This window comes from Equus quagga, chromosome 4, assembly GCF_021613505.1.
Source record: "Equus quagga isolate Etosha38 chromosome 4, UCLA_HA_Equagga_1.0, whole genome shotgun sequence".
In the NCBI taxonomy this organism is placed as follows: Eukaryota; Metazoa; Chordata; class Mammalia; order Perissodactyla; family Equidae; genus Equus; species Equus quagga.
The window spans coordinates 50,426,263-50,445,640 of record NC_060270.1 but is presented as its reverse complement, the minus strand read 5'-3'; the positions used below and the strand labels follow the sequence as shown (position 1 = coordinate 50,445,640).

The following is a 19,378-nucleotide window of genomic DNA, read 5'->3' as shown; positions in this document are numbered from 1 at the left end:
TGTTAGTCTTCCTATCAGACTAGTGGTGTGGATATTTGTTGTTTTTGATGTTTATAATTGATTCCCACTTATTTGGGAGGAGCCCTTCAAGCTGGCTATGTGGGAAGTGGTCTTTCACGCCCCTTACCTTTAGATGAATTTAATGGTGCTCTTGATCAAGGAAATTTTCAAGTAGGGCCAATTTCTTGCTCTATCCCTAGAATTTTAATCTTGACCCCAAGTGATGAAAAAGACTGAACATAATGCAATTGATTCATCTTGATGATAACATCTTAAGAGTCTGTGCATTGGTTGTTACTATTGCCTGCCTACTGTTCTGGGTCCTCTTCTGGGCCTGGTTCCCCAGCTTTCTTTCAATTGTTATGTGGTTTCTCATATGTTCCTGGTAGTTTGCTTCTCTGTTTGAGTTGAATAGAGTTAGTTTCTTTCAGCTTAAAGAACCATAGAGACAGAGAGGGGTTGTATTTTTTCTTTTCTTCTTAAATGTGGTAAAATACACATAGTGTAAAATTTATCCTCTTAACCATTTTAAGTGGACAATTCAGTAGTGGTAAATGCATTCACACTGTTGTACGACCAATCTCCAGAAGTCTTTTCATCTTTAAAGCTAAAACTCTATACCCGTTAAATAACAACTCCTCATTCCACCCTTCTCCCAGCCCCTGGAAACCTCCATCCTATTTTCTGTCTCTATAGATTTGCTATTCTAGATGCCTCATGGAAGTGGAATCATACAGTGTTTGTCTTTGTGTGACTACCTTATTTCACTTAGCATCATGTCCTCAAGATGTATCCAGGTTGTAGCATGTATCTGAATTTCCTGCCTTTTCAGGACTGAATAATATTCCACTGAATGTATATACCACATTTTGTTTATCTATTTGTCAATTGATGAACACTTAAGTTGCTTCCACTTTTGGGCTATTGTGAACAATGTTGCTATGAACATGATGTGCAAATATCTCTTGGATTCCCTGCTTTCAGTTCTTTTGGATATATACCCAGAAATGGAATAGCTGGATCATATGGTAATTCTATTTTTAACTTTTTGAGGGGTCTCCATACTGCTTTCCATAGTGGCTGCACCAATTTACATTCCCACCAAGAGTGCACGTGGCTTCCCTTTTCTCCACACTCTCACCAGTGCTTGTCATCTTCTGGGTTTTGCTTTTTGTTTTTTGCTTTCTTTATAGTAGGATGTCGTAGTCCTACCTCCTAATGGGTGTTAGGTGGTTCTTTTCTTTTTTAAAACATATGTTGCACCAAGGACAGTCTTCTGTTTTCAGAAATGGGTTATGCAGAATATAAGGAACAATTAAATACTAACCAAACTAAACTCTCTCTTTGGGACTCCTGGACCCAATCTGTTCAGTTTTTTATTCCACTTTTCCCTCTTCTTCCCATATTCCTTCCATTAACAATTCCCTTAAACCTGAAGAGAATGAAGCAAGTACACTTAACTGCACTTGCTTTCACATTTGCTTTCTCTCATGATGAGCCTGCTAACCATTTTAGGAAGGGCTTAACTCGTGCCATGTTAATAAATTCAAAATGTAAGTTTGAGATAAATCATTTTTTTCCAAAAAGGGTAAAGGAGGAAACTCAAGCCACCTGTTCGGAATCGGCAAACGAAATGACTAAGGCTCTTCCTGATTAAGGATCTTTCAACGGCACTAGTATTGCTGGCTCTGACTTGAGATAACCTGAATGAAAAAGGCCTGGTAACAGTCCTTGGCGCTCACCTTTCAAACTCTTCTCAGCCAAGACTCAGACGCCTAAATGTCTCCCGGGCACATTTGCATCTTGACGGCCTTACTCTGTGGGCACATTGTCTTGGTTTGGAACATTCTTTTTTGGATTTCTTTAGCTTTACCTCAACCAGGAGGTCTGAGACTCTTGGCTAACTGTGGACTTAGAAGTGGGGCACCCCTGGGTGGAGACTCAGCCAGTCCCCACGTGAATGACTCTGAATTAGGTTCTGAAGCTCTCTGTGCTCCAGTCTCCTCATCTCTGAAACAGGAATAATGCATCTGCTTCTGGGCCTGTTGTGATGATTAACCAGGTTATGGATATACACGTTCCCAGCATGACATTGACATAATAGGCAATTTAAAAATAGATGACTCCTCTACTTACTCCATACAGAAATGATTGGTTGATTGTCATTATCTGAAAACAAAAGTATGAATGTGCCTACTCTTTGAATGTGATTTCTTAACTGCCCTTGAATTTTTGAAAGCTCTCAGCAATTATACTGGATGTCTCATATGTTTTCAAAGGGCTGAGCTTCCTTTATTTTTCAAAGCTACATATTTGTTCAAGAAACATCTCTAACATTTTTTTCTAGAAAATGTCAATATCTACTTTTGTATACTTTAGAATAGATTTGTTATGCTCTAAAATTTTTCTCTTAGTATAGTGTTTATGTGTGTTGTATTCCCTTAATTATTCTATTCCCTTATTCTCTTCCCTTAATTATTATATTATTCTAGTCTATTCTATTCCCTTAATTATTATCATGAAAATTATAAAATGCCTTGCATGTTGAGGATTTTTACCAAATTATTTCCAAAAACATATTTTGATTTTCAACATTCACAGAAACCCAGTGTAGTAGCAGAAGTGGGGATTATTACCCTGGTTTCACAGATGAGATTTGAGAGATAGGTGACTTGTCTGAGACCTCAAAGCCAGTGAGGTAGTGGAGCCAGAACTCAAACCCAGGCCTTCGGTTTCCAAATTCAATATCGTCTCCACCATATCTCACCACCTCCCCACAGGGCCATGCGGTGGAGGACTGCTGGCGAAACGAATGGAAAAAGAAAGCAGAAATGTAAGGCTTGAAAGCCCTTTTGGAATTTAGAGAGACTAAGTTTTAGCAAACAACTGAAATGTCATGTGCAAAGGCTAACAAAGATGCAGTAGTGTTGGGAGTACTCAAATTCCCTCGGAATTTATAGGTATATTCTTTAAAACAAAGAAAAATGCGCAACACATTCCAGATCTCCACTTTCTCAAATGTCTTGTTCCTATGTCACAAATTCTAGATTTTTCTTCTCCTTCTTTATAGACCAGATTTATAGCTTAAGTCTATTTCCTGATTACTTCTGCCCACACACACTTTCTATTAAAAAAATCAATAGTTATACTCCGTATATTAAATTCCTACCCTACTGACATTTAGAAAGGAAACGAGGAAGTTTCCCTATATATCTGGCATTTGGCTAAGAATGAATAAATAAATGAATGAAGAAATGAGTCTGAATCTATTTCCACGTGTTATAATTATTTATTCTTCAGACCTTGTTAAAACCTCTACAGACGGCCGAAATTGGAATAATCATATTCTAAAACGATTGGCATTATACTTAAGGAGTAAAAAATATATTCATAATGGCTCCCCCAGCAGAGAATTTATCATATGAAAATACCACTTCTCACATTCCAACCCTGAATATGCATATATGAATACACAGAAACAATTACATGTATGAAAATTAAAATACCATTGCTTACACTAGTAAAAAGCAGAAAATCTAAATTTTCAACAAAATTGAAATGGTTGAATAAATTATAGTGGATCAAAGCTGATGGAATATGGAGTAACTGCTAAATGATTATTTTGAAGAATTTGTAGCAATATGCAGTGATTTTTTTTTTTCCTTAAGTAAAGAAAGAAACACAAAATCATTTCTACCTTCTGACTCTAACCTGAAAAAACGATATTTTGCATATGGACAAAGACTTAAAAGACCATAGAAAAGCTAAAGGGTTGCTCTTCCCCCTTGTGAATGAGTTAACAGTATTTGTGTAATTAAAAACAAAAATAAGAGACAGGGCCGGCCCCATGGCGTAGTGGTTGGGTTCACGCGCTCCACTTCAGCGGCTTGGGGTTCGCAGGTTCACATCCTGGGCACGGACCTAGCACCGCTCATCAAGGCATGCTGTGGCAACATCCCACATAAAATAGAGGAAGATGGGCACAGATGTTAGCTCAGCGACAATCTTCCTCACACATACAAAAAATAAGAATAAGAAATAGAACTTTTGCATGCACTATGTAAAACTGAATAGGAAAAGTATAACTTGCTCTGTGCTAACTAAAATGGTGTTGCACACAGGGAGTCATACTGAGCACCACATGGTGTTCCACATGAGCCCTGACTTTGCACAACATGGAGAAAGTTCAGAACAATGAGCGGCAGATAGCCCAAATTCCCAAGGACCAACAATACAAACAAGCTCCACACTCCATGTATCTTTTAGGGCATCAAGGTCTCAGACAGCATATCTTTAAGTCATTGGATCCCAAAGGGAAACTAAAATTGCATGAGAAGGGAAAATATCACACAGTGGGAAAAATAACCATTTTTGTAAGTCTTTATTTTTTAGTTGTTCCTCCCATAGTAACGCACTGAAAGGCATAACAGTTTATATTGTACAAAGCATTTGAAGAAAGTACCTCAACTTGCCGATTATTTCAAAATGAGATTACAAACAAAAAGAAAACAAATCTGGTTCCTCAACAAAGGGCAAAATAATTGAATACAGTCTGTTATTTACGTCTCTCTTTTAACATAAGGTCTGGAACACTTCATTTTACAAATAGGATTAACATGAACATAACATCGCACAAGCTTGCAGACAACCAGCATAAAATATGGGGTACAGCTTTTAATCAGAAGAATCATGCTTTCATGAAAGAAATTATAATCATTTATACAATTGAATCAATTTCAGTATTACAAAAACTAAGTTGCATCTATTCTTATTTAGCTCATTAAGAAGGAAAACAAAACAACAAAAAAAAGGGAATGTTAAGAAAAGCCAAACACCATTTGGCACTCCCATACACAGGTCGAGTCACCTTGGTCCTTGAAATTCGGAAAGGGGTGTGCCTCAGACGTCAGAAAGTAGTGGCTGAGTGGAACAGTGCTATTTTAATCAACAAACAATAGTTTGCCAACAAATAAATACATGATACACGCAACACAAAAAAATTAAACATTAAAAAACAGTGACATGATTGTCTAAAATTAAGATGTTATTACAAGGATTTGGCAAACATTTTATTAGTGTAGTGGTACAGCGGTACTGGTGATGAACAGGTTACTTCACTGACTTAACCTCTTTGAGCATTGAACATCCATAGTTTACAATATACACATACCCTTTTCCCCTATTTTAAACAATGTACTTAAGAAGGCAAAAGTTAATGGGGAGCAAGTACCCCCTGTTATAGTTTCTATAACAATCGAGTGTGCATTTCATCCAACTACTTCCGTCTTCAAAGGGTTAAATTACATAAAACTTTAACAAAGAAAAAATTAAATCTGTAATTAAAAGCAACTGTTCCCAATCATGTGTCAGGTGATCTTGTACAAAAAGAGAATTCAGTTCCTATGGAGTGTTCGTTCGTATCACTGCCGCCACCTCACCTGCCCCTCTCACCCACCCACACCCTCGGGCAGGACGAACTGGAAGATGCCTTCTGACCAGCAAGTTTTTCCTTTTCACTGAATCGCTTTAAGTCACATTGATCCTCCAGAAGTCAGCAGCTGCCTTTGCTGTGCAAAACAAAATATCGAGAATAAATAGTTTCTTTTTTCTTTCTTTTTCTTTCTTTCTTTCGTTTTTTTAATCATTCAGTTTAAGGTCACCAGACTTTAAATGAGTGACCCTTCAGGTTTCTAAGGCATTCTGCTCAGCAGTCTTTTAAGTAGTCCCATGTGAAAGAGCCATGTGACTGTTGGACTTGGTCCCACTCTGGCCAACCTTGGTCATGTCATACGTGGCTTATGGACTGGATGGCACTGGATTCCGCCGCAGTCCTTGCCATACTGTGCCACACGTTGGAAGAACTGTGGGATGTGGAATGGAGGGACTCCTTGTCGGACAATGACAACATCATAGCATATGCCTGGGGTAAAGAGGAGAGACTCGGTAAATGGCATTTGAAAAACATCACTTTTGATCTGAAGAATGTTATTGGCGAATGTTAGGAAGAGCAGGGACCCTGAGAAGCAGCAGCCCTTATGGGTGTGTTTGGAAAAACGTGAGACTTTTTTTGTGTGTTCTAACCACGTGGAGTTACTGCTGGCCTTCAGTGCCTAGGGGTCACAACAGTTACACGACCTATATGACAAAAAGTTAATTATCCTACCTAAAATGTCAATAGTGCTTCCATTAAGAAACAGGAGCCATCCCCTTCCCCAGTCATAAATATGGTAATCATCCATCCGCTGTTCACAGACATGTTCAACTCACCAAAAATATTATTGTGTGCTTAGGACTGAAACTGCAAATATGAATAAGATACAGACTGGCCTTGACAGCACTGTGGGCTAGTGGAGGCAATAGTCCAACCAACTCCTGCACTTTATACCTGAGAGCACAAGAGGTGAAATGACCTGCCCAAGGTCACTTGATTAGGCAGTGGAGTAGCATAAGTAAAACTTATTCCTGCCTAACTTTTAATCCAGTGTCCTTTCTCCAGTGCCCCTCCACACTTGAAATATTCAGTGCTGACACCCAAAGACCTTGCAAGTGGAGGTAGATCAAGTCAGTTCTACCAAAAGATAAAACGAAACACAAGACCAACATCATTCTAACCAGCTTGTGTTCCAGTGTCTGCCGAGCAGGAGGTGCGCTGAGGTGCCCCATGAGGAAGTGCTCTTTCTTCCCTATTATCATGTCAAATTCGAAATAACTGCCCAGAGAATCCCCCATTTGCTGCCAAGTAAAATATTCAAATGAAATGTTTGCTCTTGACTTGCAAGTGAACTTTTCACTGTTGATTTGCTATTGTTGGTCTCATCCGTGGCTAAACTTGCTTGTCAAATGCTGCTGAAGTGGAATCATTAAAGTCCTGCCAAAGACATTCCACCGTCTGTAAACAAGGATGAAATGCCTCTGTTGTGAAGCAGAATTTCATCTCTGGGAGTCATGCTGAGACATGTGGCAGGTCTGTGGTTTCTTCCCTAATCATGGCGTCTCAGTTAGAAAATCTGCCCTTGCAGGCTGATTTTGATTTGCTGGGTCATTGCTCTAAATGTACGCATTTGACTTTTATGTATGCAATTTGTTTTCCCGACCTCTACAAAATCTCAGCAGACATATAGTAAATATTTCTGAAGCATCTACTCAATGCCAGGCACTGGGCTGGGTCACAGAGTTTAAAGTCTAGGTAAAGGAGCTTTGAACTTGAACTATCTATTCTAATTATGTACCCACTTTTAGAGATCAAGAGAAAAGAATATTCTGAAATGGTTTCTGTTAAACAAAACCCATTCCGATATTTAGGAAGATGAAGGGGACTACAGACAAAATTTTGGAAGCCTAAGTTTTAATCCTGGCTTCTAACCTGCCTCTACTCAACTAGCTGTGTGGCCTTGGGCAAATTGCTTAATCTTTCAAGGTCACTTTCCTCATATAAAATGAGGATAGCAATAACAAAACCTGGCCTCCACAGGTTGCGGAGGAACCACAAGCACTGACTTACACACAGTGCTCAGCTCAGTGTGACATAATTAGCACCTATTATCATGAAATTGATTTTTGTAGGATAGAGTTTTTCACAGAGGATTCCATGCAGAATGCAGCCACTGATGTACTGTTCAACCACTTTGGATTCAATCTTTAAAAATCACAGAGTAAACAAACGGATGTTTTGAGTAAAGCATCTGAATCTATTCAGCTTCTAGAAAATGGCAAATATAGATTATCTGCCTTTGGTAATCAAGGGAAATAAACATTTTCATGCGCAAAGATCAGTGCCCAGCACATAAGTGACAGTTAATAACAACTGAGTGAATGAATAAAGAGTCTCATGAAATAAAGTCAATTTGCAAAAAGGCCTGACTATTTGCAAACTGATATAGTGACATTATCAAGTAACAACAAAAATATGAGCTAGGATTGCTGGTATTTCTTGATGGCAATTGTTAGCCCAGCTGGGCAGGGACTTAACGTCAAAATGCTGGTACTGAATCTATCATATCCATTATCTCTGGGTTTGCAGGCCCTTCTGCTTTCTATTTCTATCACTTCTGACAGTTTCAGGAATTTTTAGGTATTGTGTCTCATAATGAAAAGTATTTTTGGTGGAATAATTAAAAGAAATTTTAAAAGAAAAGGAAAACCTAGCTCCTCCCGTATCTCTGATCAGCAAGGAAAGAAGAACGGGACATCAAAGATTAAAAAAAGTACTAGCCACCTCTTATGGTTGTCTCTAAGCGAAAATGAGATACCTACTCTGGCTAGTTTACTTTTAATGTTAGAACCTGAAAATTCATCTTTCTGTCAGTTAAATCATAGAGCGGGAAGGAATCTTAGCTATCTGCTCCACTCACCCCGCTTTACAATGAGGAAATGGTATCCATAATCATGCAGTGATGTTCTCAAGTTCAGGGGGCTAGGCAAGTGCAGTGTGAGGCTGGCTCCTTTTACTTCAATTCAGAAAAAAACACATTTATTTTGCCTATTACCATACATGATCTCTTAGACTTTTTACTGAACTGATTGATATTTAAAACTTCAAATTATCTCAGTGGTGTAATGTTTTCCCCGCCTTAGCTGAGATATGACCACATTTGATGTTAAGACCAGCCCAAAACATCTCAGCCAAATAGGAAATAATTTCCAAATGTACAAGTCAACATGGTCACATGGTTTGATATATCAGGCCACCTCTAAAGTAGACGAATGGATCAAACAATTAGACCAAAATGACCAACAAATATGATAATAACAGGAAGCACCTTTTTCTAATTGACCTGAATGAACAATCTGGTTGAGTGTGATTGTCAAGTAAAAAGTACTGACTTCCTTTTTTTTTATGATAAAAGAATTGAGGTTTTTAATTGGTATTTATGGATCCCTAACTGAATTTATTTTAGTTACCACGGTGCTAATAGAATGCTGTAGAGCCCAATGAACTTGGGCACCATTCGTTCATTCACTCAATAAAAATTGATAGGTTTTATTTCCAGATCTGCCGTTAAGTTGCTGCAGACTTTTGTCAGCAACTCATTTCATCTCTGACCTCAGTTTACTCCTAAATTCTATAATTAGATGACTTGTTACTTAACTATATATAGTAAGGGACAAAAAAATAAGGACAGAATTCACTTTCCAAAACTCTTAAAATATAATTGGGTTGATAAAAACTATAGATACAAAGCAATTAGAAAATAATTCTAAAGTAATATATAAATAGGTGCAAGAAAACATTATGGGCTATTTCTACAGAAGTAAGAGAATTGCAAAGTAAAGGAAAGATTATTGTAGGACAGGGTTTGTCACAGAAGTTTCTGTGCAGAATGCATCCATATTAATTGCTGTATTGATTAACTTGGTAGTCTCACCGTCATCACCTGGGTTTGTTTCCCGGTCAGGGAACCATACCATCCATCTGTCGGTTGTCATACTACGGCATCTGCTGCATCTTGCTGTGATGCTGAAAGCTATGCCACCGATATTTCAAATACCAGCAGGGTCACCCATGGTGGACAGGTTTCATCAGAGCTTCCAGACTAAGACAGACTAGGAAGAAGCACCTGGCCACCCACTTCCAAAAACACTGGCCATGAAAACCCTATGAATAGCGCAGAGCATCATGTGATATAGCAGCAGAAGGTGAGAGGATGACCCAAAAAGACCAGGCAGGGTTCTGCTCTGCTGTCCACAGGGTCACTAGGAGTTGGAATCTACTCAACGGCACTAACAACAAATTGGTTAACTATTTTGGATTCAGTCATAGAGTAAAGATATGAACATTTTGAGTAAAGCATCTGAACCTGTTCAGATTCTAGAATATTAGAAAGATCGACTATCTGCCTTTGGCATCAAAGGCACCATGTCATCATGATGCTAGACTGCAGGAAAATATGTACCTGTGATTTGGACTTTCTGTGTAACGGCTGTTTAAGCTCCTCCGGTACATGGGAAGTACTAAAAGAAGACAGCTCAGCTTCAGTATATTGATTATCTTCCATTTTCCTCATTTTGAGGCTATCTGTGAAGTGCCTTATATGATCTAGAGCAGAAAGTCCAGTTTTATATTCTTCCTCTTTATACCTAAAATGAACCAATGGGAAAGCACAGAGGATTTTTTTTCTTTTCCAGTTTGTCATCCAATCAAATCACTTTTCATTTGAATCTATACAGCTGTCAAACTTCATATTATATTTGCAGTATAAAGTAGCATGCATCAATTATTGGGATCTTTAAAATGTTTACAAATACTATATCTTAAAAATGATTTCTTTTAAGATTTTTCATAACTAAAGGAAGCATATATTTGAGACAAAGAGTGAAGGTCAATGACATGTGAAATCAGCAATGCAGTGGAGACAGAATTCATACGTCCATAATTTCCATTTGAAATAAAGCCAGTTGTGATAATATTTAGTTAGCACCCAGTATCCATATGAAAATATAATATTCTCATCAATTTAACCATTTGGTTAATATTTTCCGTCTAAAAATCTATGTATATAGACTACATATATATCAAATTAAGTGAAATTTATCTCAATAATATTTGACTTATAAGACACCAGATTTTTGAATGAATTAGATTATGTTGAAATCTCTATTTTTCTTTCAGTTTTATAGGTAGAGTCTAAATAACTGATTGTGTACTTTATAATTTTCATTTCTACTTCCTACCTCAGGTTAATCAGAGTTCCACAAACACTGATGTATTTATACTCTTGCGGATTATGTTGATGGCCACCTTATTTTCATCTAGTTAGAATTAATCCACTGAGTATTCCTTGCTAATTCAAATTTACTTTTTTAGGATTTATTACTCACAAATTGCTTATCACCTGAAATATTGCTCTAGTGGAAGGAAAGAGCAGGAGGAATTATATGTGTGTCTACGCTTGCTTATTTACCAACATCACCTGAGGCACTCACCTCACTGGGGACGTCTTGCAACTCATCTCCAGGGCGCTGGTTTCTTCATAATCATCCTCAGGGTTTCCTTCATGCAAATTACTGGTCACTGGTTCCTTTCCTGTTTTTCCAGTAATATCGTTGTCTTCATCCTCCTCATCTAACAACACTTCATCTTCTACTTCTTCATCATCCAGTAAATCTGAATTTTGACTGGCCACCAAAGCCTTTTCATCCTTAAAGTGACTGCCATTCATTCTTCCAAAAGCATGAAAAAGAAAAAGGTCCAATGATTGGTTCCATTTTTAAATGTGCGTTAGCTTAATTATCATGTCTTCCTAACAACAGTTTAGATTTTTCCATACTTCTCTAGTCTATTTATTGTTTATACTTTCTGGAAACCATGGGAAAATAATGTAACTTCAGATGAGAAAATGAAGAAAAAAAAATAATTGGTTCATTATTCAGATTATAAATGGAGCCTCTGGCAGAACTGGAAAAACAATCTCAGTCTCTTATTCTTTATCAGGCTTTTGCCTGATAAATGATATTGTTATATATGATGTAAAAAAGCACGCAAATGTTCTCTCTACATAATGTTGCCTAATTACAAGTCCCCACCATTTAAAATAATAAATTTCTGGAAAACTCATATCCCTGAGTAACACTCACAAAAGCTTCAACACGTATGTCTAAAGTGAATCTAAGAATTCAAAGAAAATGGTAAGGTAGCTGCCAAGGACCAACGGGTATTTGATATTTCTAGGCGACATTTGTGGTAGACACCACTTAAACACTCAAACTTGGAAGTGACTGAGAGCTCATCGGCTCTTATCAAATTGTCCTTAATGGTCTGAATGTAAAAAAATTCTTTGCTCCCCAGGATAACTTTGGGCGGGAAGTGATCTAAAATTGTAATTGTACAATTATCTTTGAAAGCCTACTTAGCAAGCATGTCTTAATATAATGATACAAAGAAGAATATTGTATTTTAAAAGTCAACTGCTACATTTTAGTTTGTGGTTGCAGGGACTGTAATATGTGATTAAAAAGTTTAATTATAAAAAAGAGTTTAATTATATAGAAGTCCCATTTTAATACATTTGACAGTATTTATAAAACTAGGATAAACTTTTCAGGACCTAAACATTACAGTATGTGTAAACTGAATTTAAGTTTCATTGTAAGATTTAAAAGTTGAAATTAAGTTACAAAATAATTATAAATGCTTTGAACTAGAGAATCTTTCTTCCTAACCTCCTCCTTTTAAAGACATATGAGCAGAGAAGTTAAGGCACTCCCTCAAACTCAGGAAGCTTGTTAGGGATAGAACATCACAGGCATCCAGGGGTCCCGATGGCCTAGCCATTCATAATCTCTCCGTTGGTCTTGCTTCTTTTCCTAGTCACTAATTCAGAAAACTCGTGGAAACTGTTGCGTTGTTTTTACCGTCATGTACGATTTTCACATTTCAGGGAACTATTTTTCAGACTACGGAAGACCACGTATCAGCAATGCACCTCATCACTTTCCCACACAAAAAAAATAAGTGTAATTTAGCATTTAGATTTCCCAGGGTAAAAAGTTTAAAAAATAAAACCCTCTTGCGTCTGACAGATGCATAGAGTAAAAATCCTAGAAAAAGTCCTATCATCATTATTAAGCTTTTTATATAACCAATCTCTTAACCTGTTTTATCAAAGAACGATGAAAACATGTTTTGCACAGACGTAAATTATTAGTTTCCAGATACATTGCCAATTTGCTGGCTTGAACGGATTGAAATTGTTATTTTTAAAAATGAAAGAAAAAGTAAAAGAACAAAAGAGTGCATGGATGAAAACCAAAAGTAACAAAGCCAATCTGATTAAGATATCTATTTGTTAATTGTGCTTTCAAACACGACAATTTATGGAGGATAAATTATTTATCAAAAGTAGCCCAATAGGAGTCGAGGGGGGAAGTTAGATGACTCAGTCTTCTTACTTCTGTGCTGTTGAGACATGTTGAAGCCAGCTGTTGCAGCTCTATGGGCTCACAGGTCTCCACTTAAGGGCTAGAAAATCTGAAAAGGCATCTCAGAACCCAGATGGTATTTTTGGTTCAATATTACTTATTTGTAAATATCATGATCAAAACGGAAGATTGTGACTCCTTTCTTACTTGTCCTTATTACTTTGTACTTATCATCTGCCTCATCTTTCTCTCTCTCCCTCTCTCTCTCACACACACACACACACACACACACACACAAATGGGTGAGCAGAGAGAAAGATACTCCAACTGCACAAAGTTGTAGTTTTTATAAGACTTCTTAGAGGCTGGGAAGGGTCATGCAACAGCAGATCTTCTTTTTTTTTTCTTTAGTTAAGAGAGTTATAGAGTTTAGTTAAGTTATATAAGATGAAGAAAAGAAGAGGTTATATATTTCTACCTTATCTTGGGAAATAATGTTTAGCTGAAGCTTGCCTTAATGGAAAAACTACCTAAAATAATTAACTTTGACTTTTAATAGCATCAAAACTAGAAGACATTATTATGGTTAAATAATATTTGTGTGATGAAAAGTAATGGAACTTTCTTTTTTTCTTTTCTTTTCTTTTTTTTTTTTTTTTTTGCTGAGTAAGATTCACCCTGAGCTAACATCTGCTGCCAATCCTCCTCTTTTTGTATGTGAGCCACCACCACAGCATGCCCACTGACAGATGAGTGGTGTAGGTCTGCACCCAGGAACCGAACCCAGGCCACCAAAACAGAGTGTGGCAAACTTAACCACTAGGCCACTGGGACTGGCCCATAATAGAACTCTCATGTTACATGAAAATTTACAATGCAGCATCCTAATTTAATTATGTTCAGAAAAATCTAGCTCTCAATGCGAGATATTTAATTAAAAGTTACAGATAAGAAAAATTAAATCCAGTAGTTTTGGTGAAATGATGTTTCATTAACATCACATAAAATGTAAAATACTAAGTAAGTGTTAATTATTATCAGCAGCATTAAAAATGTTTCTTTATTAATTACACCATATATGCTTGATGTTGATGCTGACAAGAGGGAGCTAGTGTACCAGGTCACTAAAAACAAGGATGATTATAGCCACTGAAACAAACACACCAGAATTAAATGAGCATCCACTTGAGAGCATATAAGATAGTGACAGAATCTTATTAAGACGTCTCAAATGGTTTCTGTGTAAAAAATACTTGGGTGACACTAAATGGGTATTTCATATATAAATATGCAAGACATAAATACATAAATATATATACAGATATGCATAGTCATATGCATATAGTCATATAACATGTACAGTCACATATTATCTGTACTATCTATAATATATCATATATAATAGTAACCACTATTGACCAGTGATTCAACTGAATCCCTGTGGTGGCTTTCCTTTCTACCTGACAAGTTTTGATAAAATATTCTAGTTAGCTCTCAAGAGAGGCAGAAGAGTATGGTGGCAAAAGCATGGGCCCTGGAATTGGAAAGCCCAGGTTGAATCCCACTTATTACTTTTGTGACCTCTGGCAAGCTATTTAACCTTCAAAGTCTCCACTCCTTCACTGATAAAATTACATAATAACCGTTGCTATATCTCATAGGGTTATTAGGATAATTAAATTCATTAATATACATAGTAAAGTGCTTAGAAGAGCATTTAGTTTTTGTTTGTCTGTCTGTTTTTTGCTGAGGAAGATTCCCCCTGAGCTAACATCCACTGCCAATCTTCCTCTTTTCTTCCTTTTTTACGTGAGCAGCATCACAGCACGGCCACTAACAGACGAGTAGTGTAGGTCCACATCCTGGAACTGAACCCGAGCCACTGAAGTGGAGCACGCTGAGCTCAACCACTAGGCCACTGGGGCTGGCCCTTTGGTTTTTAATCTGCGTGAAATAAATACCAGCCGTTGGGGGTAGGAGTAATAGTAGCGTCATGAAAGTGAGCAGAGAAAATGTATTGGAAAACATTCATTTCAGAACTCACAGCATTTAAACAGGAAAAATCCAGTTTTACCTCTCCTCTGTGTTCCTGGGAGACTGGCTGCTGTGGTTGCTATTCCCAATGAAATTTCGAATTTCTGTGAAGTAAGCATCTTCTTTGTCATCGAGAATGGCACCTGTACTTTCCAGTTCAGAATGAGGCGATGATGTTGCCGTACCTGAGGGGGGAGAAAGCCTTTTGTGAATAGGACTATTAACTATATGGCAACTTATTTTGAACCCCACTCCTTCTTCATTTAATCAATGTTGTTTCCTAAAACAGGCTCTTTTGAATATTAATAATGGCAACTTTAGGAGGTCAAAGTCTTCCCAATTTACCATAGGGCACATGCTAATCAAAGTCCTTTAGCGGGCTGGCCCCAAGGCCAAGTGGTTAAGTTTGCATGCTCCACTTCAGAGGCCCAGAGGCCAGTTTGGAACCTGGGCACGGACCTACACACCGCTCATCAAACCATGCTGTGGCGGCGTCCCACACAGAGGAACTAGAATGACTCACAACTAGGATATACAGCTATGTACCGGGGCTTTGGGGAGGAAAAGAAAAAAAAAAGAGGAAGATTAGCAATAAATGTTAGCTTAGGGCCAATCTTCCGAAAAAGAAAAAAAGTCCCTTGGAGAATGTTTTGAACTACTGAAATCATGAAGTACAGGATCTCAAAGATGTTGTTTCTCCCACTGGATTCTTCCTATTCCCACTGTGACATGGGAACATTTTTATTCCTACAAGAAGGAGATAGGGTGAGGCAAATTATAGAAAGGTCTTAAATAGATTCTGCCAGAAGACCCTGCACACCCAGTCCTGGTTGCAGTCAATATATGTTTACTGCTCCTGTGCTAAAGTATGTTACCAAACAAAGTCTGAAAACATGCTGAGAATTCTACATTCTGATCTGGTGGCTAAGCAGTGGGTAGACTCAGAAGACACCAGCCCAGAGATTGGGGTGGTATAGTATTCAGAGGACAAAATTGCATCTGCTGATTGCCGGATGATCTTCAGCTTCCTACTGATATAATCAGAATCATAATGCCTGTATCACAAGATTGCTGTAAGGTTTCCATACATTTAGACACTATAAAAACTTTATATGTGGTCAAACTTTAGACTAACATTCATTTCATGCTGTTTATCTTGCCCACAAAATATCTATAGTCTAAGAGTTCATCACAATAGTCTAGATGACAAAAACAAGAGGTTAGAACATCTCCCAGCCTAAAGAAGTTATAATCTGGGTTGACATATAAATATTTAACTTTCATGTTACATTTTTAACTTATTTTTTTCTGAAATAATTTTGATTGGAAAAGTTATAGTGGTAAACTCTAAGAGTACACACAGTTAGACAGTCTGGCCAGTTTTGCATATTGGTTTAGACTTCTGTCTCTAAAATCTGATATTTTTAAACCATGATCATTAGATTTTTTGGCTTTGAGGGAAGTGAACAGGATATAGTTCTAAGCCGTAGCCATCCAAGGTCATAAGAAATGTGCTTGTACAGTGGAGAAAGGATTAATAATAAAATAATTTCCTTAAGTAATAATTACTACTTTGTGTAAATCCAACTTTTTTCTGTTCTTAAAATCTCTTCTCCTAAATTCCATGCTCGCCCCCAAGAATTTTCTCGATTCTTTAGAAACAAATTATGGCTGTACAGGTTGGCTCCACACACATACGCCAGCTGGAAAATATTAGTTAATGGCTTATTATCTAACCATTACAAGCCAAAGGCAAGAAAACAGACCATCTCTTTTTCTATGTGCTGGCAAGTGTCAGTTAAGGGAAGGCAAGTTTTTTGCCAGTTACTCTCAACTTAATTCTGCATCAGAATTTGTGACCAAAATCACAAATCATCTGCTCTAGGTAGCTCTGATCTGGTCGACAATCTTCTATCACTGATCTCGAAAAAAGTTACCCTGGAGTGGTTCTCTGAACTGCAGGCCTTCTGCAAAAGTAGCCGTGATTTCTGGGTTGATACCCAGAGCATAGCATTATGGGGCTGCCACCTGGCAATCCTCCCATGCCTGGGGGCCACAGTCTGTGCCAATAGGTTGAAAGTTGTTCCCTGCAATTTAGAAACTCTTGATTCACAAGTCTCCTGTGAATGTGGGTCATGGTTCTCTTCGCTTGAGGTTGCTTATTGCGATGGCTCTAAATCCAGGAGAATGAAAAAAAATCCAAATGAGGTCCTGAGTTGTCTATTATTCAATGATCACATCATGCTAAAATCTGAAAGGAAATGTGCTGCCAATTTTCACAGTAGGATCTGATTCTGGTGTCAAAGTGGAATCAGAGAAAAAAGATCACAATTACCTTTTAAAATAAGAAAGCTAAGCCCTCTTCTCCTCATAACACGACCGAGTACCTACCAGACATGTTTCCATTCTCATGTTTCTTTAGGTGTCTGTCTAGGTTGGTTTGTTGACCGAAACACCTATCACATAAGTGACACTTGAAGGGCTTCTCCTTATTGTGAATGTTGCGAACGTGCCGCTGCAAGTTAGAAGATATGCTAAACGATCTGTCACAGTATTTGCATCTGAAAATAAACACAGAGAAAATACTTGCAAGCAAATCGAAAAATATCTCTCAAGACGAGTAAACCAGATATCCAAAATTAACCCCCATAAAACAACTTTTAAAGAAAAGGCACAGGCATTATTCACACAGTCAAGATTTCAGTTCGAACAGACTGATTTCTTCAAAGATTTTCATGACCTTTCCCTCCAATTTTCCAGTTCTATTTTTCTTAAAGAGTCTGTGGCAGTTCTGAACCAGGTCTATCTTTCAGGAAGGCACTTATTATTAGTTGGCTAATTGTTTCTGCCTTCCATGAGATAAAAAAAATCATAAATTACTTTGAAGTTCTGCTTTAGTCAGAAAATAAAAATGTAATCCCTCTCTCGCCACCAGAAAGGGGTAATTTATGGGGTCTTCTCTGGCATTTTAAAGTAAACATTGCATTATTTGTGTCTATGATTTTTCATTTGTGCGTAGCTTGAAAGAAAAACTCCACTTTTCTCCAGATGACTTTTAAGTGAAGATTTCTAACTTAGCCGGCAGAAAATCCCTAACTCATTCTTCCATGTGTGAAGGGCCCTTGTCCTCCCACTTTTGAATGCAGGCTCACTGGTTCAAGTGCTCTACATCAGAAATCACCCCATTCCACTCGAAGTGTTTGGGCTTCTAGGGCTGTCTCTCCCTGATGCCAGAAGTCTAGTTAGTTTGGTGGAGAAAACAAATCTGTTAAGCTAGGTACTTTGGCATAGTATCAATAAACCAGGTCAAGGACTGATTTAATTTTCCCCCTTAAAAAACTATTCTGGCACCATGAGATTCCTCAACTTTCCTCAGTCATAATATTACTTAAAAAATGTGTGAAATCTCACATTGATAGTAGTTGTAATATTTTAGCCTCTGCTGTTGAAAAATATATACATATATGGAGTCATAGCCTTCTCTGCAATAACTTGGTCAACTTCCAAAGCCCACTGGGATGAGAACATAGTACAACTAGCACATTTACGTTGTACTGAGCAGAAAAACCTAGGAAATACTAATAGAAAAAACTGTACTCCCGTCCAACACTTTAGAAAAATTTTCACTCAAAACATTTTCCACACAAATCACGAGGAAGAGAGATTTTATCTTTGACATGCTTCCAACTTTCTGCTTGTATGCGAAGAGGCTTTTCCAAATCTAATAAACATCATCCACTCTAATAGGAATAAAATCCGCCAATAAGGACTTTCTAACCAATAGTAATCATCTGTAAGTTGGTATCTTTCCTCTGCTAATGTCTTGGCCAAAAGGTCGAGGGCTCCCAAATAAAAAGTCATTCCATTCTACTCCAGTAAATTAGTAAGTGGTTGAGGGACAGATCAGATCAAAGCCTAAGGCTCAGAAATTCTTAAAATGAACACACAACACAATCCTGAGCAGTACACGACCCAGCCTTCCTTGTCACTGGATGTGAACACATGGGTCAAGGGAGGCTTTGAGATCATGCTATGAGATAAAAACGCTGACATGAGAGCTGCAGGCCTGGGTTGTAATTCCGGATCTGTTAATACCAGACTTGAGAGGAGGCAATTAGCATCTGTGGATTTGAATATTTTTACTTATAAAATAAAGGAGCTGGACAAATAATTAAGATCTCCAGCTATGCCAAAATTCTGGTTTGTGTTTTTAAAAATACATATAATAATAGCACCATTTACGGGGTAGAATAAAATCACTGAATTCAGGTACAAAGAAAGAGTAAAATGGGCATGATATCATAGTTGCATACCAGACCCTTGGCCTTAAAAAATGTAAATGTGGAAATTTTTCCTTCCACTTAAGCAGAATTACTTGGATATGAAATTTTCTCGAAAAGGGAAATCACCTAACACATCCCATTTTCATATCTCTCTGAGACCTATTATAGCACGTGCATTCTATCACACAGAAAGTAGAAATATC

The 19,378-nt window shown here is 37.5% G+C and overlaps 1 protein-coding gene across 19 annotated transcripts in view; it reads right to left on the bottom strand.

Moving 5' to 3' along the window:
• Positions 1-4,364: 4,364 nt before the first annotated feature.
• The window catches only part of MECOM (MDS1 and EVI1 complex locus), a 533,910-nt gene continuing 518,896 nt past the window's right edge, over positions 4,365-19,378 (bottom strand). For 17 of the 19 annotated variants that reach the window (XM_046658714.1, XM_046658715.1, XM_046658716.1 and 14 more), the window contains 5 exons: positions 17,284-17,453; positions 14,933-15,077; positions 10,924-11,160; positions 9,894-10,077; positions 4,365-5,920 (listed from right to left, as the gene is read on the bottom strand). In XM_046658714.1, coding sequence (XP_046514670.1) covers positions 5,786-5,920; positions 9,894-10,077; positions 10,924-11,160; positions 14,933-15,077; positions 17,284-17,453 — 871 coding nt within the window. In that variant the 3' untranslated portion in view covers positions 4,365-5,785. The remainder of the gene's footprint in view (positions 5,921-9,893; positions 10,078-10,923; positions 11,161-14,932; positions 15,078-17,283; positions 17,454-19,378) is intronic. The other 2 variants (XM_046658720.1, XM_046658725.1) reach the window with 2 other exon arrangements.